At 37.8% G+C, this 23,135-nt stretch overlaps 1 protein-coding gene and 1 long non-coding RNA gene across 2 annotated transcripts; one reads left to right on the forward strand and one right to left on the reverse strand.

The window, feature by feature from the left end:
- The first annotated feature begins 15,266 nt into the window (after positions 1-15,266).
- Positions 15,267-22,844, forward strand: LOC116172143 (advillin). The gene is made up of 15 exons (XM_031489289.1): positions 15,267-15,433; positions 15,488-15,580; positions 15,631-15,744; positions 19,923-20,122; positions 20,171-20,378; positions 20,426-20,704; positions 20,755-20,992; positions 21,046-21,293; positions 21,339-21,519; positions 21,570-21,800; positions 21,852-21,986; positions 22,041-22,196; positions 22,243-22,349; positions 22,405-22,587; positions 22,639-22,844. Exons 1-15 carry the CDS (start codon positions 15,401-15,403, stop codon positions 22,750-22,752), a joined length of 2,520 nt encoding a protein of 839 aa, XP_031345149.1. The 5' UTR covers positions 15,267-15,400; the 3' UTR covers positions 22,753-22,844.
- On the reverse strand, positions 15,955-16,702 carry LOC116172144. The gene is made up of 2 exons (XR_004145593.1): positions 16,196-16,702; positions 15,955-16,140 (listed from the first exon to the last, which is right to left on the reverse strand). It is a non-coding gene; the product is annotated as an uncharacterized LOC116172144 (long non-coding RNA).
- Positions 22,845-23,135: the final 291 nt, after the last annotated feature.

Genomic DNA, 23,135 nt, shown 5'->3' on the forward strand with positions numbered 1-23,135 from the left:
AGTTTGATAATTCATATGTGTTATGTATGTTTATTGTTTCTACTGTACCTATCGACTTCGCTATAAGAAAGCTTACATTGTGAAACTATCAAAAATTAACGTTGGCACCCATCACCTTACTGTCCAAAATCGGTGTAAATCTTTGTTTATGCCCTATTTTTTTTAGGAAAAAGATCAAACTCGATTGTTAGATCGACTTTCAAAGGTACTCTGTCGGTGTACTTACTTGCTTTTTATTTGCTGTGAAACCTGAAATGCTGATGCCCATAATAAGAATATTGGTATCAATTTGTTGAACACTGACGCCGTCGCTGTGCTGGAGCAGTACTCTTCCCTTTCAGCAACCTAACGCTGTTCCTTCCGTTCCCATCCTTAACTTTACCCAACCTTACATTCCCGTTCTCTGCCTGAAGAGGGCCAGGAAACCCTGAGCAGCGCGTCTCTCGGGGTTTCTGGGGATTAAAACACGTATACCTGCCCCCTACTACCCCTACGTGAAGTTTAAATGCGCGCACCGACCAATAGAATGGGGAAGCGTTGAGGATCCTGGAAAATGCCTGGCAGAGAGAGATTCCTTCTTACGGCACTGAAACTCCATCAAATTACACAAAATGTAAAAATTACTTCCATAAGAAAAAACAAAGTTGATGATGGTCAACCGGAGACGAAACGTCGGATTTAAAATTTGAAACTAGCATCTTGTAGAGAGAAAAAAGTGGCCATAATAATGTGTTATTTATTTCGAAATATCTTATTAAATAACTTCAGTAAAAAATAAAAAGGATTTTGCAAAATTTCGGTGTTTTCCGGATATCTCGGAAAGTAATCGGAATTTTGTAAGTGTCAAATCTGCATTTTGTTAAGCATCAAAATACGCAACTTTGCCAAATTTAAACTACCTATCTATCTCTTACAGTTCCCGAGATCCCCATGGTGGCCCTCGAATTTGAATCGGCCTGTATATATTTTTGAATTACCAAGTATATAAAAATTTGCAACTAGACGAGAACGTGTGCGCGCATTCGTTCACATTCATGAGGGAGATCCTTGATGCAGGCAAGGCGCGCTTGACGTATATTTTTATGTAGCGCCTAGTTAGTTATATTTAGTGGCAAAAGTGCTAAATATTGTTCCAAGAGTATTTTCCATACACATCAACAATTCATTAACGAATAGAAACAATTTTCTACGCGAATCGACCAGTTTAGAAGAGGTATTTACGTTCACCTACTTCCAATTCATGTACGAAGAGAATCGCCATTATATGGAATGCTTTTGTTGTTAACCTGCGGATATTATCTATATAGAGCATTTGCGATTCAAAGCGAAGATTGCTGTGAAATAGATGCAAATTGGAGGGCATATTCTGCCTTTGTCGTCGTCTCTTCGTTTCGATAAATATTGCGGAAACCAGCGTCGTATCACCTACATGTTCATATAACGTATAACGTTTGCATCATAAACAAAGCAGATCTTGTATTTATTTATATAATGGTTTAATTCAGGTAACGTATCGATTTTGATCTTGAGGAGATATATAAAATTGGCGCTTTATCTGACCACAACGTTCCCAAATATTCTTATCATAAATTTACCCCAATTCAATTTTGGATATATCGATATACTACATTATTTATTTACCACATAATACATAACGGGTATATACAGGCTGTTTCACGCAAATCGTTACCTAAAAATATTTAGGCTTCCATTAATAATTTCAATCTAAACATTTGCATACCAACATAGTTTTTCATGATCTATCGAAAGAACATATTTTCGAAATGTACATGAAAATCTACGCCGTTTGATACCACATTTTCCTAAACCCAGCATCAAAGGTTTTTAAGTTATTCAATATTTTTCAAAATTTTTGACGTTTGACTGCTTTTTTTAATATACAAGGTTGAACAGAGGAACCTGACACATTTTAGCGACCTCTAGTGCGACCGTATCGAAACGGAGAGGTTTGTGCTTCCGGGAGAGTAAAATGGACGGTTGAAGGTTTATTTTTATTTAGTAGTTCCGTGTCAAAATGGAGAAGTGGTCACCGAAACAGCGCGCGTTCATTTCTGAGCGTTTTTTTATAGCACAGACTATTGAAGAGTTTCACGCTAAATGTAATCGTACCATTGCGTAATAGGGTGAAATTATGGTCTTATGGATTCAAAACATTCGAGAGGCGGTTTCGGGCTCGGTTTCGGTCATGAAAAAGAAGCCACCAGGGTTACCACGAACGGTGAACCGAGTGGGGAATAGTCGGGCCTTACTTTTCGAGCGAATTATCAACTCGGAGCTCTATGTGGCTATGAAGCTATTGAAGCATAGACGGAAACTAAGCCGCACTTTTTTTCAACAAGATGGTGCCACATGACATACGTCGAAAACAACGTTGAACTTCTTGCGAAAAACATTTGGTAACCGCAAACTGAATTTTCCTGGGCGCCAAGTTCGCGGGATTTATCCGTATGCGACTTCTTCCTGTGGAGATATTTGAAGCAGAGGGTGTACGTTACATCGTTACTAAACCTCGAACACTCGACGAATTACGGATTAATATTGAAGAAGAAATTTCCAAAACAAAGTTTTTGAAAATTTTGAAAAACGCCTGGATAATTGTATCGCTTATAACATGCATCATTTGAACGATATTATTTTCAGTAAATAAAAAATTAATTGTCTACTTTTTACTCGTGAAGCCGCTATCTTCTCTCTTTCGATCCGGCCGCGCTAGGAAAAATAAAAATAAAGCGCTACTACAAGTCAACGGGTCAGTAAGTAAAATCAACATCATTGGGGCAACTAGGGAATGCAATCCCGCAGCAAAATCTCAATCCCGGTATTTGCGGGATTGTTAGATGTTAATCTCGCGGGATCCCGGTATTTGCGGGATCCCGCAAAATTTTAAATAAATTGGCAAATAATTAATTTTGTGCGGTTAACTCCTGTATTAAAATAAATCGCTAATTATCACAATATTTAACAAAAAAGTACCTTCAGCCTACCTTAGAACTAAAAAAAACCTCACCTGTAAAGTACAAAAAGGTGAACTTCTAAAGTGCCTCAAAAATCATAGTACGTTTTTAACGAAAAAAGTTTAACAATTATTTAAAAAATAACTTCTCCGTTATGCGTTTCATTAACAGAGTAAACAGAGTCGTCCCCTTGGTCGACAAATTCCTCAGTCCCGCAAATCCCGCGGGATCCCGCTCCATTTATGTGCGGGATTAATCCCGCAAAAATGCTGCGGGATCCCGGTATTTCGGGGTCCCGCGGATCACGCGATCCCGGTATTGCATTCCCTAGGGGCAACCAAAGTCGGGGTAACGTTTTCAATCCTATACACTGTGCAACATCCCACATTCGTAAAATGCTGTCCAGTATAGTAGACAGGCTCGAAGAGAATAAGGAAAACCGAATAAAGACTGTCGACACAAAACTATAGGAAGCTCTTCTGCTCAGTAGGAAACAATTTCTTTCCTGGAGGAGAGTTTCATGCAACAAAAAACACCTACTGGGGCTTGAGGATCACCAACCCGAAAGTTTGTATGTTGTATATGTGTATCATACAGAAGGTACTGTCAACTGCGACTTTCATTCTACTAGATTCCCAACCTATGTCCAACAGGCGCTGATAAGTGTTTTGCAGCACAACCTCTATCTCCTCGTCGTCTCATACTACCCGTGCACTTTGGTAGAAGGTCATCAGGAATGGTGAAGGACCTGATACCGTAGGCGATGTACTGGTAGATGGTAGGGCAAGATAGGAGTGTGAGTTTTAATATTTCGTTTTCATGCATTTTAGGCTCCCTCTGTAAGTTCTGCAAACCGTGCCGCTTCGTCGGCAATTAAAAAAAAATCATGTGGTTACTGCCCTGCTTCAAGTCCAACACTGTAGCGTCAGAGATCGACTCTGTCCAAGACGCTATATGCCAATGTTCCTTCTTCAAGAGGAAGCACAGTCCTTAAATACAAACGCCCGTGGTTTTGGGTACCTAAGCATTTATTTTTCATTAAATTGGACGTTGAAGTTTGTTTTAGAGACTAGAGAGTGTTTCTTCCTAATGTAGGGTCTGAAATTGAGATTTCGAATGTTGGTCATGCAAAGCGTAAAAGGTCGTTATATGGCAATATTTTTTAATTTCCTTGTTGTGTTACCTGGGTGAGTGGTCTTAAGTGCGATCTTGACTGTTTTATTGCGTTGAAAACTTAAGGCGTCCTAGAGTCGTGAGGTATGGGGTGATTGGCTAAGAGTACTAGAAAATTTTTGTTTGGGTCACTATGGCTACTAGGTATCTGTTTTTTTTGCGCGGCGAGACGGCTGAATAGACGGGAAATTAGTCAAAGTTGTCGTCATTTATAGTCATTGGAGGGATGAAGTTGTTTGATTGGTGGAAAAAAATTCGCGTCAAAAGGGATGTCGGTGTAGGAACGTGAAGAAATGGAGAATTTGTTGTTTTCGGAAAACATTTGCACTTCGACTTCTAGAAAACGGGAAAGGTGCAAAATTACAATGATATTTACATATTATATGATTGATGCAGATGGTTTGGTAAGAAAATAAATTTTCTAGAAAATGGAAAATTTGTCCTATATGTATTCTCGCACTATTAGGGCGTTGGGCGCGGGTGCATCATCCTGTTGAAACCAACAGTTTCCAACTTTTGTTTTTTTTATGGGCCGTACATCGTCGCATTTGTAATAAAAAATGCTACTCAATGCCGTATTTACCTTTTTTACTAGCTATATAAGAAAATAAAGTTGATTTATTCGAAACGAAAGGTAATTTTCTGATTTCCTTCAGAGCATGATAATTTTCTCTAATTTGACCATGGTCGTTCTATGGTTTCGGAGATCCCCATGATAAACATGATTATCTTTGACACAGTGTATACAATGCTACGATGTGGCAGGTAGGTCGTCCAAAAAACTAGAGGTCGCGTGGAGTGTCGAAAGTTGTACAACGTAGATCCGAGATGGTGCTGTTCCGAAAGTGGTTTGGCGGTCTTGTGTTTAATTCAAATACATAATTGTTCGTTAGACAATTGAAAAGTTAAACTTAGGTATTTAATAGGTAACCTCCAATGTAAGTATATTTTTCTTTCTATTGAAATGAACGGTCAGATAAGTTTAAATGAAACATGAAACCCTCCCTTAAATAGTTTAAATGAAAGTTTATAAAAAATTCTCATTTTAATTAAGTGGCCTGCCATACATTCATCCCATTATATTTGTCCATAAGTACGTACCACTTTCATTGTACAAGATAGTGCAATTAAATAGCAGGTGATGGTGGTGGAACTGAACTGAATCCGTTACAAGTTCTCAACAAAGCTTTTTGTTTTATCTCATTAAAATCTCGACGTTTAAGAGCTTCCTACATTCCACTAGGTGTTTGTCACGATTCACGAAGCATTTCTAAAACTTCTTTATTTATGATAACTGCTTGTGTGGTATTTTACTCTTCGGTTGGTCAAGTTTACATAAAGCGAGTAGTCATTTTAATAATAATTATTCATTAATGAATGAACCAGTATGGTACATAATAGTCATACCTGAAGATTAATTAAGTCTTTTATTTCTTTCTGTTGAATCAAAGTAATGTTAGTCAAAAATGTGGTTTCTATTTTGTCGTTTCTTTTTAAAAAAGTGAACAGTGCACTTTACTCAAATCTAACAAAAATAATAGGAAGTGAATGTTGGTCAAACAATATTTTTTTGTGTAGGTACCTTAATCAGTATTTACTAACTGTACATCTTAATTAACATCGATCCCTGCACATAAATAGAAATTAAATATAGACTATAAAAGAACCCAACACTTGGAATTGTGGAATATTTCTATTGAAATTTTCGGAAACGATTATCGTCACAAACAATCGATAAAATTTTAAACCAATAGAACAAAAGTAAGAGTTCCTCTACCGCACGATTTCTTATGCTCTCATTTAGACGGTGTATACACATTGTAGAGGAATATTTGTCACAGTTTCTATTATCATAATGATAACATTAAATCTTAATGTTAATTTTAAATCATTCTTTTTACTTATTTCACCATTTAAAATTATCTGAGATAAAATTAAACGATGTCGTGCGCTTCCTTTCAATTTTAGTTCTTATAAAGACTCGGGGTTTTTAAACGGCCGATGATTCTGGCAATAGCTTTTCTACACGTGGGATTGGTCAAGAGGGATGAAGTTTATTGGTGGAACGAATAAAGATGGCCCTAATTGGAAAAGTAGGGATGAAGGTTAGTCGGGGGTTAAGCTGTCAGCGTGAAAATATGGTGGGGCTCTAGACGAGTGGTTACGTTCTCACATCCGGCCGTTGTGTGCTCACAAACCAAATCGAGACTGGTCACTAAATATAATGGATGTCATTTTTGGGACCAATTTACTCTTTCGTTGCACCATTCTAGCCTGAGGGTATGATGAAGTATGAGCAAGGGCCACAAAAATGGAAAGTATGTATGTAGTTCATTGTTCATAAGATTTTAATTCCGGCCTTTCACATACCAATAATATGCTGTAATGGGAGCCCGCTAAGACGTTTAAAGATTTTGAATTTGAAGCATGTGTAAAATTTGCATATGTACCGCTTTATACGAAGAGTGAGCGCCAGTTTAACAGGGACAACGAAGCGCATCTAAAAATGCGCGATTTCAGGTGATGTAAGCTGGTTGCGAGAATCGCGTTAGTTCCGTTTCGCTTTTTCTGCGGGCCTAGATTAGATAAAAATAGGGGTTCGTGGTAGGTTAAAATGCGCTGCGGGAGCTATCGAAGCCCTACGGGCGGGGACAACCCGTCCGTTTGCGTTGGTATGGTAACGGGTGGTCTAATTGGTAACATAAATAGCGCAGTAACACTAAGAAAGAGAAATAGACGCGCAACAGTTGTCATAGCGACCTTAACGTATAGGTCGTCTTCTAAGATTGAGGTTTGCTAAAGACTGGAATTCCAAGAGGGCCGGCATAACTTTTGTGTGAGATAGATTGAGCACGAGGCCCATTAATAAAACTCAATCGAACAGCGAAGAAGCACAGTGAACTTAAGTTCATTGCCTTAAGCGTAATGTAAGCGTATTCACGTTGGTGCAATTTCGAGAGAGCGACTTACGGGTGGTCTTCTTTCGCAAATTTGAGCGACAGCAAATTGACTTTGATGTTTCAATTGTGCTATTGTGTAAAGTAGAAAAGCCAATATCGCACGAAAGTCGAACGAAAATATTTAAAGTTAAGGAAGGAACTTTGAACTCTGTAGAATTTACGCTATTATCAACAAAGACGCACCTTGACTTAAGACAAACTGGAGTAGTTTCAATCCATAGGTAGTCTCTCCTATATAGGCGAAATGCAAGCCGAATTCATCTACATATGTGAATGTCGGGCATTGTCCAACGTGTTCAATTCCACATACTAGGAATACGAATTTCGAGCTAGGGAATAGATGCACCGTTGGGACTTGATCTGTCGCTGGGTAGAAATGTCACTGTTTTATTATCGCGCAGATCAATCAGAGATTTCCTATGTTAAGGGAGGTCGGATGCAATCATTTTTTCTATGTCAAATAGTATATTTCGTCAGGAGTCCAGAGAACAGGCTTTTTCCTTGTGCACGTGGCAAGCACACATTTCTGGACGTGTAATGAAAGATTTTTATTATACTTTTTGGAATCACACGCATAAAAAATACGAACAGGCTTTTTCCTTGTGCACGTGGCAAGCACACATTTCTGGACGTGTAATGAAAGATTTTTATTATACTTTTTGGAATCACACGCATAAAAAATACGAACTTAATATTTGTATTATATATAATAGTCACAGACGAGTATTTATGGTTACTCTCAAATCATTTCAAAGGTGATTTGGTTAATTAGTCTATTTCAGATAAGGTTGACGAATCACTTAGTTTCATCACCGAAGTAGTGAGCACACCGTATATTTGTGGAGTGTACCAGCTTTGCTGAACGCCCGGTATCTGACTGCGATTAAAGTTGGAAGCGCTTCGTTACGAAAACTGTCGCTGGAGTTTCGCGAGGTAAATGAAACGTGTGGGCGCGTTCATTCGCATCCAATAGAAAGACGAGTGAAACAGGCAAGGCGTGCTTGACGTATTTCATATTTCATATGTGCGTATCAATTAGTTATATGGAAAGAGTGCTAAATATCGTTGCACAAATGCTTTCCTGCCTTTGTCGTTGTTGTACTTTTTCGTATTCATTGTGGAAACCGGAGTCGTTTACCTGCATTTGCACTGTTTGACATAATATTTACCGTATCAGCTGTTTCAAGAAAAGGTATGTTGCAGTATGTATTAATAAACTGAATTATGTTTCTCTAAACTTATATCGTTGCGCGTAAGACTTTGGAGTAAATTATAACTCAAGTTATCATTAAAATATTCGTTCAAATTTTCAGTTACAATCCGAAACTTACATGGAATTGTTTATATTGTTTAGTTGAAACCTATAACGTTTGCATCATAAATAAAAACTCCACTATAACTCTCACCAGGAAAGATTGCCTTGTGTCCTTTTACAATGTATGTTTTTCTAAAGATGTGAGCGACTTTCGGAATAGGATCGTGCCAATTTTGAACGAAAAGACTTTTCGCTCAACATTGGCACGATCTTATCCCGGAAGTCCCTCACATCTTTAGAAAAACACAGATTGTAGACCGAGATCAGGTATTCTGGGACCGGAAACCTTTCCTGGCGAGAGGTTTATGTAGGTATTATATGGATTTGACAGTATTTATTGACTCTAAGGTATAATTCAGGTAACGTATCGATTTTGATGGGTTATTTAAAATTGGCTCAACGTTCCCAAATTTTATTATCATAAATCTACCCAAATTAAGTTTAGGATATGCCAATACCACATTATTTCTTTACTACAAAATACCTAACAGGTATTTTACACAGGCAAGCAAAAAAGGTAAGTTTATGCAACGAGTAATAACATAAGGAGCAACTACTAGTCAACGAATCAGTAAGTAAACAACAACAAACAGTGGCGTAACCAAGGTGGAGGTAACATTTTCAAATCTATACATCGTGAAACATCACACACAAAGATCACCTACCATGACAATGGCAAAACATTTAAAGCTTTAAAGTTTGCACAATTCGAATTCCTTATTATGGGTATTATCATTGTTCAATTAAACAATGGTAGCTCAGTTTACCTCCAGTAATATCAATAATAAGGAATTTCAATTGTTTAAACTTTAAAGCTCAATTTCTGATCAAATCGAAATAATACAAGAAGTGTAAATGTGCTTGAGGAAACGTGTGGGTATAATAAAGTTCTTCGCCTGTATTTATATTATACCTACACAGTTGTAGCTCGAGATAATGAGAGTTAATTAGAAGATTAGTGCACCATATGAAATTCTTCACGTAAATCATGTTTCCAGCTCATTTGGACATTTATTTACCAACCTTTACCTTTTTTTACTGGCGATGTTAAAAAAAACAAGACACACGAACTACCAAGGCTAGGCTTTTGTCTTGTAATTTATATTTACCTCATTCGCTGCATGTGACGATGCGAAGATGAGTACCGTTTTACTATAGGTAGGTACTAACATAAATTATTCTCATGAAGAAATTATGAGAACTGAAAAAAAGTAAAAGGGAAGTAAGTGCTACAAGCGAAGGATGTTATTTTCCACATGCAATCTTTTCGTATCATTAATTATTTTTTATATTGTCATTTCCAGCCTGTAAATTGCAAAAGCGAAAAAATCTCATACTTTTGCCAACATTCCTGCACCCATTCCGCTTATCAACCTCAAACATCATCGGCGGTCATTATTTTTTACAAAACAATGAAGAGTCACTATTGCGTACTTCCGGCGCCGGAAACAAGTATTCGTATATAATCGAATTTTTTTTAAAGGGATAAACAATTGTATTGACGTAATACTCGCTTCCCCTAAATTACGGATATCCGATTTGCCCATCATGGATCACTTTTCAGTTACCTTTGTGTGAAGCGGCTATGATTAATTAACGTGCAATTTTGTTCTTGTAATTGCGGAATAATTAAATTTAATAATTTGTGAGAAGTCTAGCTGTAATTATGAAGGAGTCACGTAAAGTATGTGTTGTAAGTATCTATACTTTTTTACATCGTACACTCACGTTTCTTTTATTTATAGTTTTTGCATGGGTGTTATAAGTTAACTACATAAATTCGTTAGGTTATTATGTCATTAGTCAAACGAGGAAATAGTGCTCTTCTGTACGTGTACCGCTGTTTTAATTTGGGAGTACCTATATTATTCAGTTATTCTTCATTTGATAACGTAAAATTATAAACTAAAAAAATGTACGGTTGAATTAATAGTACTGTAAATTTACTATTTACATGCCAATTTTAAGATTTTTACACAAAAAGTAGAGTTTTTTTACGTGAAGATCCAAACTTTCTTTTGGTTGGGTAATAGGGTTTTAAATACTTCCATATTATATCCATTTTAATATAATGGAACACCGTTCTACTTTTAATCGCAGAAACAGTGTATACACTTTGGAAGAATAATGTGAAATAAATTCCGGAGATATGATTAAAACATCTGAGATATTTTAAATTTTCAAGTTGCTTTCAAATTCTTTTGAAATTGCCCCTTATGTTTTATTGTTTTCATAAAGTTACTCTAAAATCCTTCTGAAATTCCCTTCACGTTTCTTCAAGTTTATCTTTATGTTTCTTTAATAAGTCTCGAATTCCTGTTACCTGTTACGCTTTCCTCCTTAAATTACTAACACGTTTGCTGCTTTATTTTTTGTTCTGCTTCTCCTAAACTAATGTTATCTCTGCTCCTATAAAATTCTTCTCAAGTTCCGTTAAAGTTTTTTTTTCATTTTTCCCCAAACTTTATTCGCCTTCCCCTTAAAAGTCCCACAATTTCTTTTCTTCCTCTCAATTTTTTCTCGAACTGATCTCAACTTCATCTTAAGTTCTTCTTGTGTTTCCTTAAGTTCATCTTCAATTACGAGTATAATAATTTGTAATACGTTTCACTTTTTTGAACTAGTGTAAAATAATAAGAATAATAAATAAATCATAATTTTTTAGACGATTTTTAAATTGATTTTGATAGCGGAGCGGTTTTAAGGGTGGTTTCCTCAAAGCTAGGTCTGAAATCGAATTTTCATGGCGTTGTGCGAACTTTTTAAATTGGGTTCGCCAAAGTATAGAGTGTACTGTGACTATGGGGTAGAGAGAGGATAATTTGGTATAAGATGAAGGAATTCGTGCGTTGATCGTGGCGCTAGATAAAGGTTGAATTAATTCTCGTTTTGGCAGTCGAGCAGAAACAAGATACGAATAGCGACCGTAAGAATTGTAGATCTTCCACGTCAGAGAAAAATTGTAAATAAAAAGTTTAGTTGTATTTATGCATTGTGTCAAATTTCCTCGATAACTTTAAGCTCCACTGTTAAAGATCCGTTGTAATCTTGGTAATAAACTTTTAAGCGAGAGGTTTTAAAGGAGCTGAAAAAAGTGTAAAAAGTGTTATAATCAAAAGGACCTCCTAATAAAATGTTCTTATTTGGAATCAAAGATATTTCATAAATTTCACTGTGAATGAAACCAAGTTCAAGGGTCAGTTATTCCATAATTTGTCACAATAAAATCAAAATTCAGGTTTGGTCTAAGTAAATATAATTAGGTAAATTAGCCGCAAAAAATTCAAATAATTAAGTTGTTTCCTAAAGATATTAAGAAGACAACGCACTATAGAAATTAAATGACGCAGAAAAGACAATCAAACAATCTGATATGAAAATCCATATCTGAGTCGCACTTTGGATTCGAATAAACACTCAATTAATTGATTGACAATGGTAAAATTTATTCCGAAACACAATACAAAAAAATTAAAACAAAATTCCTAAAAGAAAGAAAAGCTGAAACAACTTGTTTAATGTTTGGACATATACCTCGCACGTAGGCGATCGACCATTGAAATAAGAAATCTTAAAGTGACTTACAGTTCTTTTTCTTAATAACCCAAATGATCTGGTCGTACAAGGTTTGCGATACTAAGGGTACTTAACTCTCACACACAAACGCTGACAGCTTCTGAACTTCACTTTGTTTTATAACACAAAATTCGATGGGAAACAGAACTGACTTGATGAATAAGATAACAAATTTTCGGTGGCTGTTCGGACGGTAGAAACTTTTAACTTTTAATAAGAAGAGGTCTCGCTGTACTACAATTGATTTTATTTCAATTTCTCACACAACTTTGGTGAACTTGCTTGTGCACAAATTTATTATATAAGTGACGAACTGCGTCTTCAACAAAACAAATAGGGCTGACTGCTCGTAATTTAGCGTAAAAAGATGTACACACTCTTCAACCGTTGCGAAAACTAGCAGCCCGTTTATTCGCTGTCTCCACTTTGGAATGTGATAAAAGGGGAAAACGGAATGAGTGAGAGAGAAATACAAATACAGGACTGGAAGATGCACTTTATTAAGGTACTGCAGGGAAAGCAGCAATTTCTCACACAACTTTGGTGAACTTGCTTGTGCACAAATTTATTATATAAGTGACGAACTGCGACTTCAACAAAACAAATAGGACTGACTGCTCGTAATTTAGCGTAAAAAGATGTACACACTCTTCATCCGTCGCAAAAACTAGCAGCCCGTTTATTCGCTGTCTCCACTTTGGAATGTGATAAAAGGGGGAAACGGAATGAGTGGGAGAGAAATATAAATACAGGACTGGAAGATGCACTTTTTAGCGCATTTTTGCAAAAAATTTTTTTTTTAAAAGTAGCTTTTAATCTCACTTTGGCTGGCTGGCTGGCTAGCTGGCTGGCAGTAAATGCGCGCCCGTAGATAAACGCTTGTAAAAAGACAAGGAGTGTACATGTAACTATCGGGGCCGTGTAATTAAGAACGTTAGGGATGGGGCTACAAGATTTGGAGTCGACGACATCTGGACGCCATCCCCGAGCGTATTATACTAACCTGGAGATTTTTCAGTTTTTATCTATCTTCTTCTACAGTTTTTTCCGATTGTTTTCAAATTGGTGTCGTCGGGAAGATCTTGTCAACGCGCACAACTCCTGCGTGGCGGAATTTTGTTTTTTTTTCCTAGGGGCGAAATAAACCACCTTTTGCGCGGCGCGCTTCGAGGGGTAGTCGACTTTGGGCGCCCAAAAGTTTCTTACAGCGCGAATCGCGGTCTCTCTTTCTCGTGTCACTAATAGAAGGTCGAGCTATGTGAAGTACCCAAAAGTTGAATACGATTTTATGCCGGGATTTTAGCGAAATCTACCAAAATGTGAATTACGAATGAACGGGACGTCGGAACTGTGTATCGACAAAGGGAATGTGGTAACCCCCGACGAGATCTTACTGATGGTGGAGTCGAAACTTCAAATCCGAATTGTTGCGGGTGATCAGAAGTGGGTGTCGACAAAGGGAATATGGTAACCCCCAAAGGATTTTAATGATGGTGGAGTCAAAACTTCAAACGCGAATTGCGAGTGCACGGTAAGTGAGAAAATGGTACCGACAAAGTGAACGTGGTAGCTTTCGGCAAGATCTTATTGATGGTGGAGTCAATATTGGCTAATAAAACACTGATCTGCCACACAAAAATACGCTGAAGTCCCTTCGATCTCACACGAGGACTTTGATCATTTTTTAAGGTACTGCAGGGAAAGCAGGAGAAAGAAGTTGTGATGGAGCAAGATGGAACAGAGGAGGTGGAAGAGGATGAGATATCAAGAGATTGAGCAGCAATTAAAGAGACGGAATAAAGGGAAAGCGGGAGAGAGGGATAAGAAATGAGGCATGGATTTTCGGCACAGATAGTATCAAGGAAAAAATTGCTTAACCCATAACTCTTCACACCACTTTGTCCCAAAAATAGAATTTTTTAATAAATTGCTAATCACGGTGGAACGCGCCAAATGTGCCCACTTCTCCAACATGAAATACACAATTCTTCGAAACACCTGCTTCTTCGTTATCTAATAAATTCGTTAGATTTTTTCGTTCTTTTGGATAAATTCTACAAAGAACATTTTGGAGATTCTTACAGGCTCTTCGTTAGAGATTCAAATACGACAAATACAAGAATCTTAAATTCTTAAATTATACAATCAAAATACATTTAAACAAATTAATAAAACCGAGATATAAGTATGTACGGTTCAATTTAGACAAAAAAATCGTAAAATGATATATTACAGTTACATAATAATGATTGCTAAATAACCTGTAGTTTTCAAAATAAGTATTTTGAGTGAAGAAAAAAAGTTATCGGATGTAACCAAACTTTTTTAAATAGAACAACCTGTATATTTTAATCTAAAATGATTTTTGAATTTTAAAAAAACCTTTTGGAATCAATATTGAATTTTTTTTAAATTGTAGTATTAATTTTTGAAAAGAAATTTGGTATGTTTTTTATATATCATAATAAATCTACAGTGTGTTCGATAAAAAAAATGGGATTAGATCCAATAATTTTTTTTACCTGGCCCAGTACCTATACTTATTTTGAAAACGGTAGATTAGGGTGTACCCACCTAGACCCACCTCTTCGCCATGTGGCTGGAAATAAAATTTTAATTTTATCACTAGCTACTGTGTTATAATTACAGTCCATATAGATAACTCGATCATTAGAGCACTGTAGTAATAAGTACTGCGAAAGAAAAAGAACATTTCTGCAACGTTTTCTGCTAATACGACAGTCTCGCTCAAAATATTACCGTTTTCTATGCAAATTTGGCTTAATTATAAGTATACATAAAAGATCTCCCGATGTCGCATCCTGGCATTACATTTCACACGGAAATCTGATTTTACGCTATTATAACATGCGGGACAATTAAGAAATAAGACCACAAAACTACAACGGACGTAGGTAACCCACCTTTCTAAATTAACATTTCTTAAATGCCTATGATAAGGTCAGTAATTTCGGTCGTGCTAAGGGTGAATGTCACTCGGCTTTTGTTGACTTTTGAAAATGTCAAATTGTGCCAATTTTGATCGCATAATCAAATTGCACAAAAGATGAGCGAGAGGAAACCGTTGATATAATTACGCAAATGAGCGATGTGCAATACTTTCGTAGGATATTTCGAAGTAATAAATCATCGCTCATTTACACTTATTATGTTTCTTAATAAGCAATGCAAATTAAGTCAAAATCATCGGAAGAAGCACTTGCGGAACCTACTCTTTGGATTACTTCTTCAGCTGCACTGATTTAGCGGTTATTGTACGCCAGTTGTCGTGAGTGACGGACGTGTGCGATATCTTAACTTTAAATTTCGGAAAAGCCGCAACTTACGATAATTGAAGTATGCCTTTTATGCAAATATAGTGTCAGCGTGTAACAACAAAAATGCAAGTTATCGAACTACAAGCCGTGGATTTTGTAATTTTTGTGTTATAGAATTATGAAATTTATTTTAATTAAAAATTGTCGTAGGATGATGCGTTTGCTAATGGAGTGAGTTCGCCGGATACTTTTTTCCGGAATATTCAAAAAAAAGTCACCAATTTTTTGATATGGAAAGTCGAGGTATGCTATTTGAAATTTGTCCTTTATGTACTAATTTGTGATTTGTTTAGAATATGCAATTAGTGGCAATTCCCAAAGACCAACATGGGATTTTCTACACAAGTGATTCTTATCTAATTTATGCCGCTTCTTGTTGCGGAAGTCCTGCAGGAATCGACACTGTGGTAAGCATTTTTTTTTAAATATTTATATGAATCGCGTGGAAGGATTGCGTGGGTTTTTGTTCAAAAAACTATGATTATTACATTTTGAACAATTAACCGAAACGAATCTTGTGTGACATTGAATTACCCATGACTTTTTGAGATAATAACGCATATTTAAATAAATTATCTAGCCCGGTCTTTCGATAAGTACACGAGAAGTAAATAGCAGAACTTTATGGATATTTAATTTCTTTAATCGAACATTATAATTTAAATGTAATTTTACACATGGCTTACGTTCAGCGATTAGCCCGGTTGAATTACAGTGCCGCTATTTTTGGTTTGAGACACAATTTCATTGTCTATTTTCAACGTCCTTATTTCCCGATGCTGTACCAAAATTACCATGCCGTCCTGCAAATCAATCGTGGTATTTATGACTTCCAATCGTACTCCTAACAGCACCTACCTACATAGAACAGGTGATTTAATTTTTCGATTTTCTGCTCATTCATACACCTTATGTTGAAATGCGTTGCATTTAATAAAAGTTTATAAAGATTGGGAGTGGAATTAGATTGATTTACGATTACTCCGGCCAGGTATAATGACTATAAAAATGTAACGCTTGCAGCAGGGAATCTTTGCCAAATCCGTTATCCCTTAGGTATTTGGCAAGTAGTAATTAGAAGTTCTTGAAATACGTATTTGTTCTAAGATGATTGATGGCTCCATAATGTGATCAAAAACTTGATTGATGTGATTTGGAAACTGACATCGAAAATTGCTGTTAGGAACCTCACTTTGCAACTTCATTTTTAGCTTCTTCTCGCGGCACTTACTCCATCATGTTCATAAAAACTGGATTTTGACTTTGCATTATTTCAGAATTCAGTTTTTGGTCCATATCTTTTGATATAACCGCAGGCTCAAGCTGGACAGACATGCCGGGAAAATTCTCGTGGAGCTGCCCAAACGTCTGGTGGCGCAGCTTATATTATTCGAAATACAGTAAAATACAGTAAACATTTAAACAAGAGTTGGAAAGTATTCAGTGCGTTTTTGAGCGACGTATCGAAGTTTTATTAGCAAACTCATTTTGTGCTACAGTTTCATTATGAAGAAAACTTGTGCTGAAATATAATCTGCATGCAAATAATTGTGACACACAGCTAAGGCTTCAAACTCGCGCATTCTACGATGATTCCTTCCAGAGTTATATAAGCACTTAAAAAATTGACAGATTTCGCAATCCATGCATGATGCAACCTTCGGAGCATTGGAAATGATAATCTATAAAGCCATATGTAAAACACAAATAACCCTTATTCACAAGGAATCACTTGCTCCACTCGCTCGTAAGCTCGCTCGTGTCGCAAACGTAAACTTTCTGAATAATAAGGGTCGTAAATGCTCATTTTAGATTCGAATACCAACACCCTTGCGCACTGTTAAGTGAGTACCGTATCGACAGTATTCGCAACTTTTCCTGAATCTACCGATTGCAGTCGAGTACGGGACAATCATCACTTGATGCGACACCACTATCTTCTTTTCCGCTTGACGAAAGTGGTAACTTCATACCCATACAAAACATAAGCATTTCGAATGCTAAAACATTTGTAGCCGATCGACCGACCGACCGACCGAGCAGGCAAAGTGAATATTATAAGCGCTATACTTTTTTTCAAAAACGCGCTAAAAATTGGCATTCATTTAGCGACCGGCCAGTTAGTGCTCGGTTGTTTTTCACGCATAACGGGCTCGTTCACGTACATGTAAAGTTTTAACCATTTTTTTCGGGCGCGGTAAACGAATTTTTGTACATTAGGGGTAGGTTTCATCCTCTCGGATGGTCGCTAATTGATTGGTTTGTACAAACTATAACTTTCCCGTGGTGCGGGTAAAAATTAATGTTTTCTTTATTTCCCAAATTTCCTTTCGTGCTTATCCTTAGTGATACGCATTCTTTTACTAATTTACTTTCCCTTGCCTCGAATCATTTCGCCCTGTGCTGCGACGCTATCCTTATCTTCTCCAATTTTGTTTTGTCCTCTAATGTATAATTTGGGGTGCTTCCGTTTAGCCCAATTATGTTATAAAGTCATTTTTGAAACCCTCTCCTATTCCCTATCTTCAACCCACATTTATGTCCGGCCCGTACATAAGTATCCCTCTCACCATGGCGTCATTGCCCACAGAGGCCTCGTAGGTACTTCAATATTTCGTCACCAATAATGTGTCATTTTCCTGACTTTTATATGTAAATAACTATTGTTATAAAGTCATTTTTGAAACTCCTCTCTCCTATTCCCCACAACTGTCTCATCTCCACTTTCTCCCTTTTTTGTGAGTCATTGCATTTTATTTGCCCATTTGTCGCATTATTTCGTTGCAATTGGCACCCGAAATATCTCTCTTCTCTTAGTTCCTCTACTCTTTCCTTACTCCATTCCTCTTTTCCTCCCTCCTCCTTTCCCGAATTTCATCATCATGGACTTTCCAACATTTAACTTAATTCCCCATACGGTTCCATTCTTTCCATATTTCCTTCATCTGTTCCTACCTCTGTTGTCATTATTACTGTGTAGTCTGCGTATGCGAATATATCTTATATTTTCTTACTGCGATCCTTCCGCTTTGGCCCTGTCTTAATACTTTTCCCGCGTTTCTCACGTAAAAGTGAAGTGAGGTTGAGCTAAGTGGACATCTCTCTCTCTCTCTCTCTCTCTCTCTCTCTCTCTCTCTTCTCTCTTCTCTCTCTCTTCTCTCTCTCTCTCTCTCCTCTCTCTCTCTCTCTCTCTCTCTCTCTCTCTCTCTCTCTCTCTTCTCTCTCTCCTCTCTCTCTCTTCTCTCTCTCTCTCTTCTCTCGTCTCTCTCTCTTCTCTCTCCTCTCTCTCTCTCTCTCTCGCTCTCTCTCTCTTCTCTCTCTCTCTCTCCTCTCTCTTCTCTCATCTCTCCTCTCTCTCTCTCTCCTCTCTCTCCTCTCTCTCTCTCTCTCTCTCCTCTCTCTCTCTCTCTCTCGTCCTCTCTCTCTCTTTCTGTCCGACCGTCTGTCCCTTCTACCGATGCCTTAAACTATCATACAGTTTTCAATATTCGTTCTTCTTTTTAAATTAGGTAGCTTATTGCTCTGGCACCTGAGCCAACAAAGATCTTGACCATTAATGTGCACTATGCGGCAGGATGCGAATTATCAACTGTCTTTTTTTTCACGTGTTTACGGCTGTCCCCTCGTAGTGAATTGTAAGCCCGTAATTATTCGGAATTTTTCCTAAATTTTTTCATTTGGTATTTTTCTGGGCAAGTGGATATGGTACCATGAATATTTAAATGCGTGCGAAAGTCGAGGACGTGATTACCTAAATTGCCGGAGCGATTTTGTACATCCGCGCTTATCAAGCTTGCTGAGTAGCGTGTTTCTTTCGCTGACATTTGAGGTAATTGGTTTCACGTGGAGTTATTGCCGCAAATGATTTTCATTGGACGAAAACATTCGTTTTGATTCGTAGATAAGGGTTTGACTACGGGAATGGGTGAGAATTAGAAAAAGTAAAGTAGTGGGAAATTGGGGGTGGCAAATCATTCTCGAGGCAATTCAGAAGAAGCCGTGAGGCAATTCACATTAAGCCGCGAGGCAATTCCCGTCGAACCGCGAGAGAAAAATGTGCAACGAATCGGACGAGTGACGTCCATAGTCCGGATTCATTGAACTCATCCTCTTTTCTTTGTGCACAATCTCGTGACGATCGTTTCTATTATGAAACCCGAGCGTTTGCGCTGCCTTATTGCTCTATCAAGCACTAACATCCTATTATTACCCTATTCAATTTTAACGAGACTGAGTCGAACCTGAGGAGGAAAAACGTCCAAGATCGTTTGCTGGCGGGCAGAGCGATTGAACCCGGCACCTTCGTGCTCTGAACTTTTGTTCTTAGCACTAGCGTATCTATATCGGCTCCTTGTCTCAATTATACTTATCTAATGGTTTATTTCTATCGAAACAATTGTCAGTTATGTTTAACTGAGAAAAGAAAAACCGGTACGTAATTCTCTACTCCGTAATTCGATCTTCATAACCAAAAATAAATGCAAGAACTTACAAATTGTCCAACGGTACAACGATTTGAGTTCTATTTTGAAATCGATGGATTAAGCATGTAAAACGGAGTAATTAACGTTATTTAATTTTGTAGGTTAGGGAAATTCGTAATGGGCCCTTGGAGTATCACTTACACTTTTGGCTGGGCTCCGAAACGACTTCCGAAAAGTCCGGCGTGGCTGCTTATAAGACCGTTGAGCTTGACAAACGCCTTGGGGGAATTACAGTGCAGCATAGGGAGACCCAAGCAAATGAGAGCGCTCGATTTCGAAGCTACTTCAAAAACGGCATAAGGTAATTATTGGAAACATAATTAAACGCCGCCGACATTTTTATTGTTAGAATACTGAAGAAAGAAATGGGCAACTTGCCTTCCACACCGATGCTGTACAAGATAAAGGGAAAGAAAATTCCAATCATTGTGCAAGAAGAAGGTGTATCGTGGAAGTTTTTCAACAGCGACGATGTGATATTGATCCTCACAAAGAATACAATCTTTTCGTGGATTGGTAGAGCATCCAATTCTGTTGAGAGGCAACTTGCAGCTAAGGTAAGTGAATGGGTACTTTCGCGGTGTCCGTTTTAGGTGAATTTTAGATTGCTTTGTCTTTGAAAGAGGAAAATAATGTCCCTACTATTACATTTGTGAATGATGGTTATGAAAAAACACTTTCCGAAGATGCTAAAGCCGAATTTGATAACTACCTTCCTTTGGACAAACGTATTGTACTTCCTCCGGATTATAACGCTGACGTGGAAAACGGGCAAGAGACCAAAACGCCTTTGCGCCTTTACAGGTGCACGGAAATGTCTGGGAAATATCGTGTGGTGGAAGTAAAACCTGGACCCATATCTCAATCTGATTTAAATAATGAGGTATGTTTATTAACAATTTGACTTGATCTATACTGAATTGACGTCTTCAGGATGTGTATATCGTGGATAATTCTTGCAATGGGATTTGGGTTTGGGTGGGTAAAGGAACGACAGAGAAGGAACGCTTGGAGGCGATTAGAAATGCACGCGGTTTTGTCAAAAAGAAAAACTATCCCAACAACACACAAGTGGTCCGTGTAATTGATGGACATGAGCCAGTCGAGTTTAAGATGCTGTTTTCCAATTGGACCAACAAAGATGAAGTAAAAAACCAAAGAATTCCTGCCGGTATTATTGTATCTACCGCAACAGGAATTGTCTTAGTGCCTTTTATTTCGTAGTCATATGCGTATCCAAGGTGGCAGTGGGTAAATTTGATGCCGAGACGTTAGTGGAACGACCCGCGCTGGCAGCGGAGTCGCAACTTATTGATGATGGTTTCGGCACCATAAAAATGTGGAAAATTACCAAATCTAACACCGTCGAATTGCCAAGCAATCGACAAGGTACAATGTTTTCCGGGGAGTGCTATTTAATATTATACACCTATGAAATGAAGACATTAAGAAATGTGGTCTACGTGTGGTTGGTATGTTGGCGCACCGGTGAGGAATTTTTCAAACTTGCTTTTTAGGGCAACGACGCTCCTCAAGAGGATATTAACTGTACAAAATTCAAAGCAAATGAGATTTCAGGAGAACTCGACGAAGGGGCAATGCAAGTGCGAATTGTTCAAGGGTTTGAGTCGCCACACTTCTTGCAACTTTTTCACGGCCGAATGATTGTATTTAGAGGAAGATCGCCGGCTGTAGAAGGTAATTTGGGTTGCGGTATCAGTTCAGTAGTGACAACCTTTCGATTGTAGACGATCACACCAAAAAGGGTAAAAGTTATCTGTTACAAATCTGCGGTTCCACTTCCTATTCGACTAAAGCACTGGAAGTCGCCGCTCAAGCTTCCAGTTTAAATTCGAACTATTGCTACGTCTTTAAGAAACGAAAGCATTACTACATATGGTGCGGCAACTTCTCTACTGGAGATCAGAGAGAAATGGCGAAAGGGTTTATAGGCAAAGATTTTTCTATATTAATGGAAGGTAACTAACATTCCCATCTCTCGGCCGAGATAAAACTCGAATTCTATGCAGGGAAAGAGTCTGCCAATTTCTGGGACGACCTCGGAGGCCAATCACCTTACCATACATCTAAACTATCCAACGATGATGAAAATCTCAGAGTCCCTCGGTTATTTAATTGCCGTATAGTGAATGGGAGATTCAAGGGTGAGTTAAAATTACAGCTGTGCTGAGCATCAGACTGGTTTCATTTACGTTTAGCTGAAGAATGCGTTAATTTTACCCAGAACGATCTGCTGCCAGAAGACGTCTTACTTCTCGATACCTGGAAAAGTGTTTTTATGTGGATGGGTAGCTTGAGCAGCAACGCTGAACAAAAGTCAGCGATGACTACTGCCGAAGTATACCTGGCAAACGGTAAGGGTTAAACTTTTAAATTAACGTAAACTAAACTGCTGTACAGACCCAGCAGGTCGAAGTATGAATATGCCAATAGCGTTAATCAAGCAAGGCCAAGAACCGCCTAATTTTGCGGGATTTTTTGCGAATTGGAATTCATCATTATGGACTGTAAGTTTGTATCACAGTCTGCAACATTATCTTTATTATTTCGTGTTATTACTAGAACTATAAATCGTTTGAAGAGGTAAGATATGAAATAGAAGGCAGCTCCGCAACTATTCCCTTAAAAGATGTGAGAGGAAACGGCGAATGTAACCACTTTGACCAATATATCAAATATCCTATCAAGGTACTTGCGGCCGCTAATGATTGCCTTCCTGGCAGGGTGGATCCATTACGCAAAGAAGTACGCCGTGTGCTTAGGTAGATTCTCGAATGACAACGTTTCGCATTTCAGGTTCATCTTACACATGACGATTTTGTTTCGTTATTTAAAATAGACTATAGCGAATTTGAGACTTTACCAAAGTGGAGACAGCAGGAAATGAAGAAAAAGGTTGGATTGTTTTAATTAGAAGATATATTAAGTATAGATTTGTTTAATGTACCTAATCATATTATTTTTGTAATTAAATTTAAAAAATGATCAAAGTCCTCGTGTGAGATCGGAGGGACTTCAGCGCATTTTTGTATGGCAGATCAGTATTCCTTTAGCTCGTTTTGACTCCACCTCCACCATCAGTAAAATCTTGTCGGTGGCAACGTTCCCTTTGTCGGTACCCACTTCCAACGTCCCGTTCATCCGCAATTCGTATTTGACGACACCAATTTGAAAACAATTGGACCAAAACTGTAGAAGAAGACAGGAAAAAACTGAACAATCTCCAGGTTAGTATAACAGGCTCGGAGATGTGACCGACCCCGCATCATGAAGACCCGCGGTGTATCCCATCC

The sequence above is a fragment of the Photinus pyralis genome, unplaced genomic scaffold, assembly GCF_008802855.1.
Source record: "Photinus pyralis isolate 1611_PpyrPB1 unplaced genomic scaffold, Ppyr1.3 Ppyr1.4_LG5, whole genome shotgun sequence".
NCBI lineage: Eukaryota > Metazoa > Arthropoda > Insecta > Coleoptera > Lampyridae > Photinus > Photinus pyralis.

Excerpts from the sequence above, each read along its gene's own strand:
- LOC116172143 (XM_031489289.1), top strand. The coding sequence starts at position 15,401 with ATGCAAGTTATCGAACTACAAGCCGTGGATTTT. Across the intron at positions 20,705-20,754 it reads AATCTGATTTAAATAATGAG|GATGTGTATATCGTGGATAA; the intron begins GTATGTTTATTA and ends TGACGTCTTCAG. Across the intron at positions 21,520-21,569 it reads AAGATCGCCGGCTGTAGAAG|ACGATCACACCAAAAAGGGT; the intron begins GTAATTTGGGTT and ends TTTCGATTGTAG.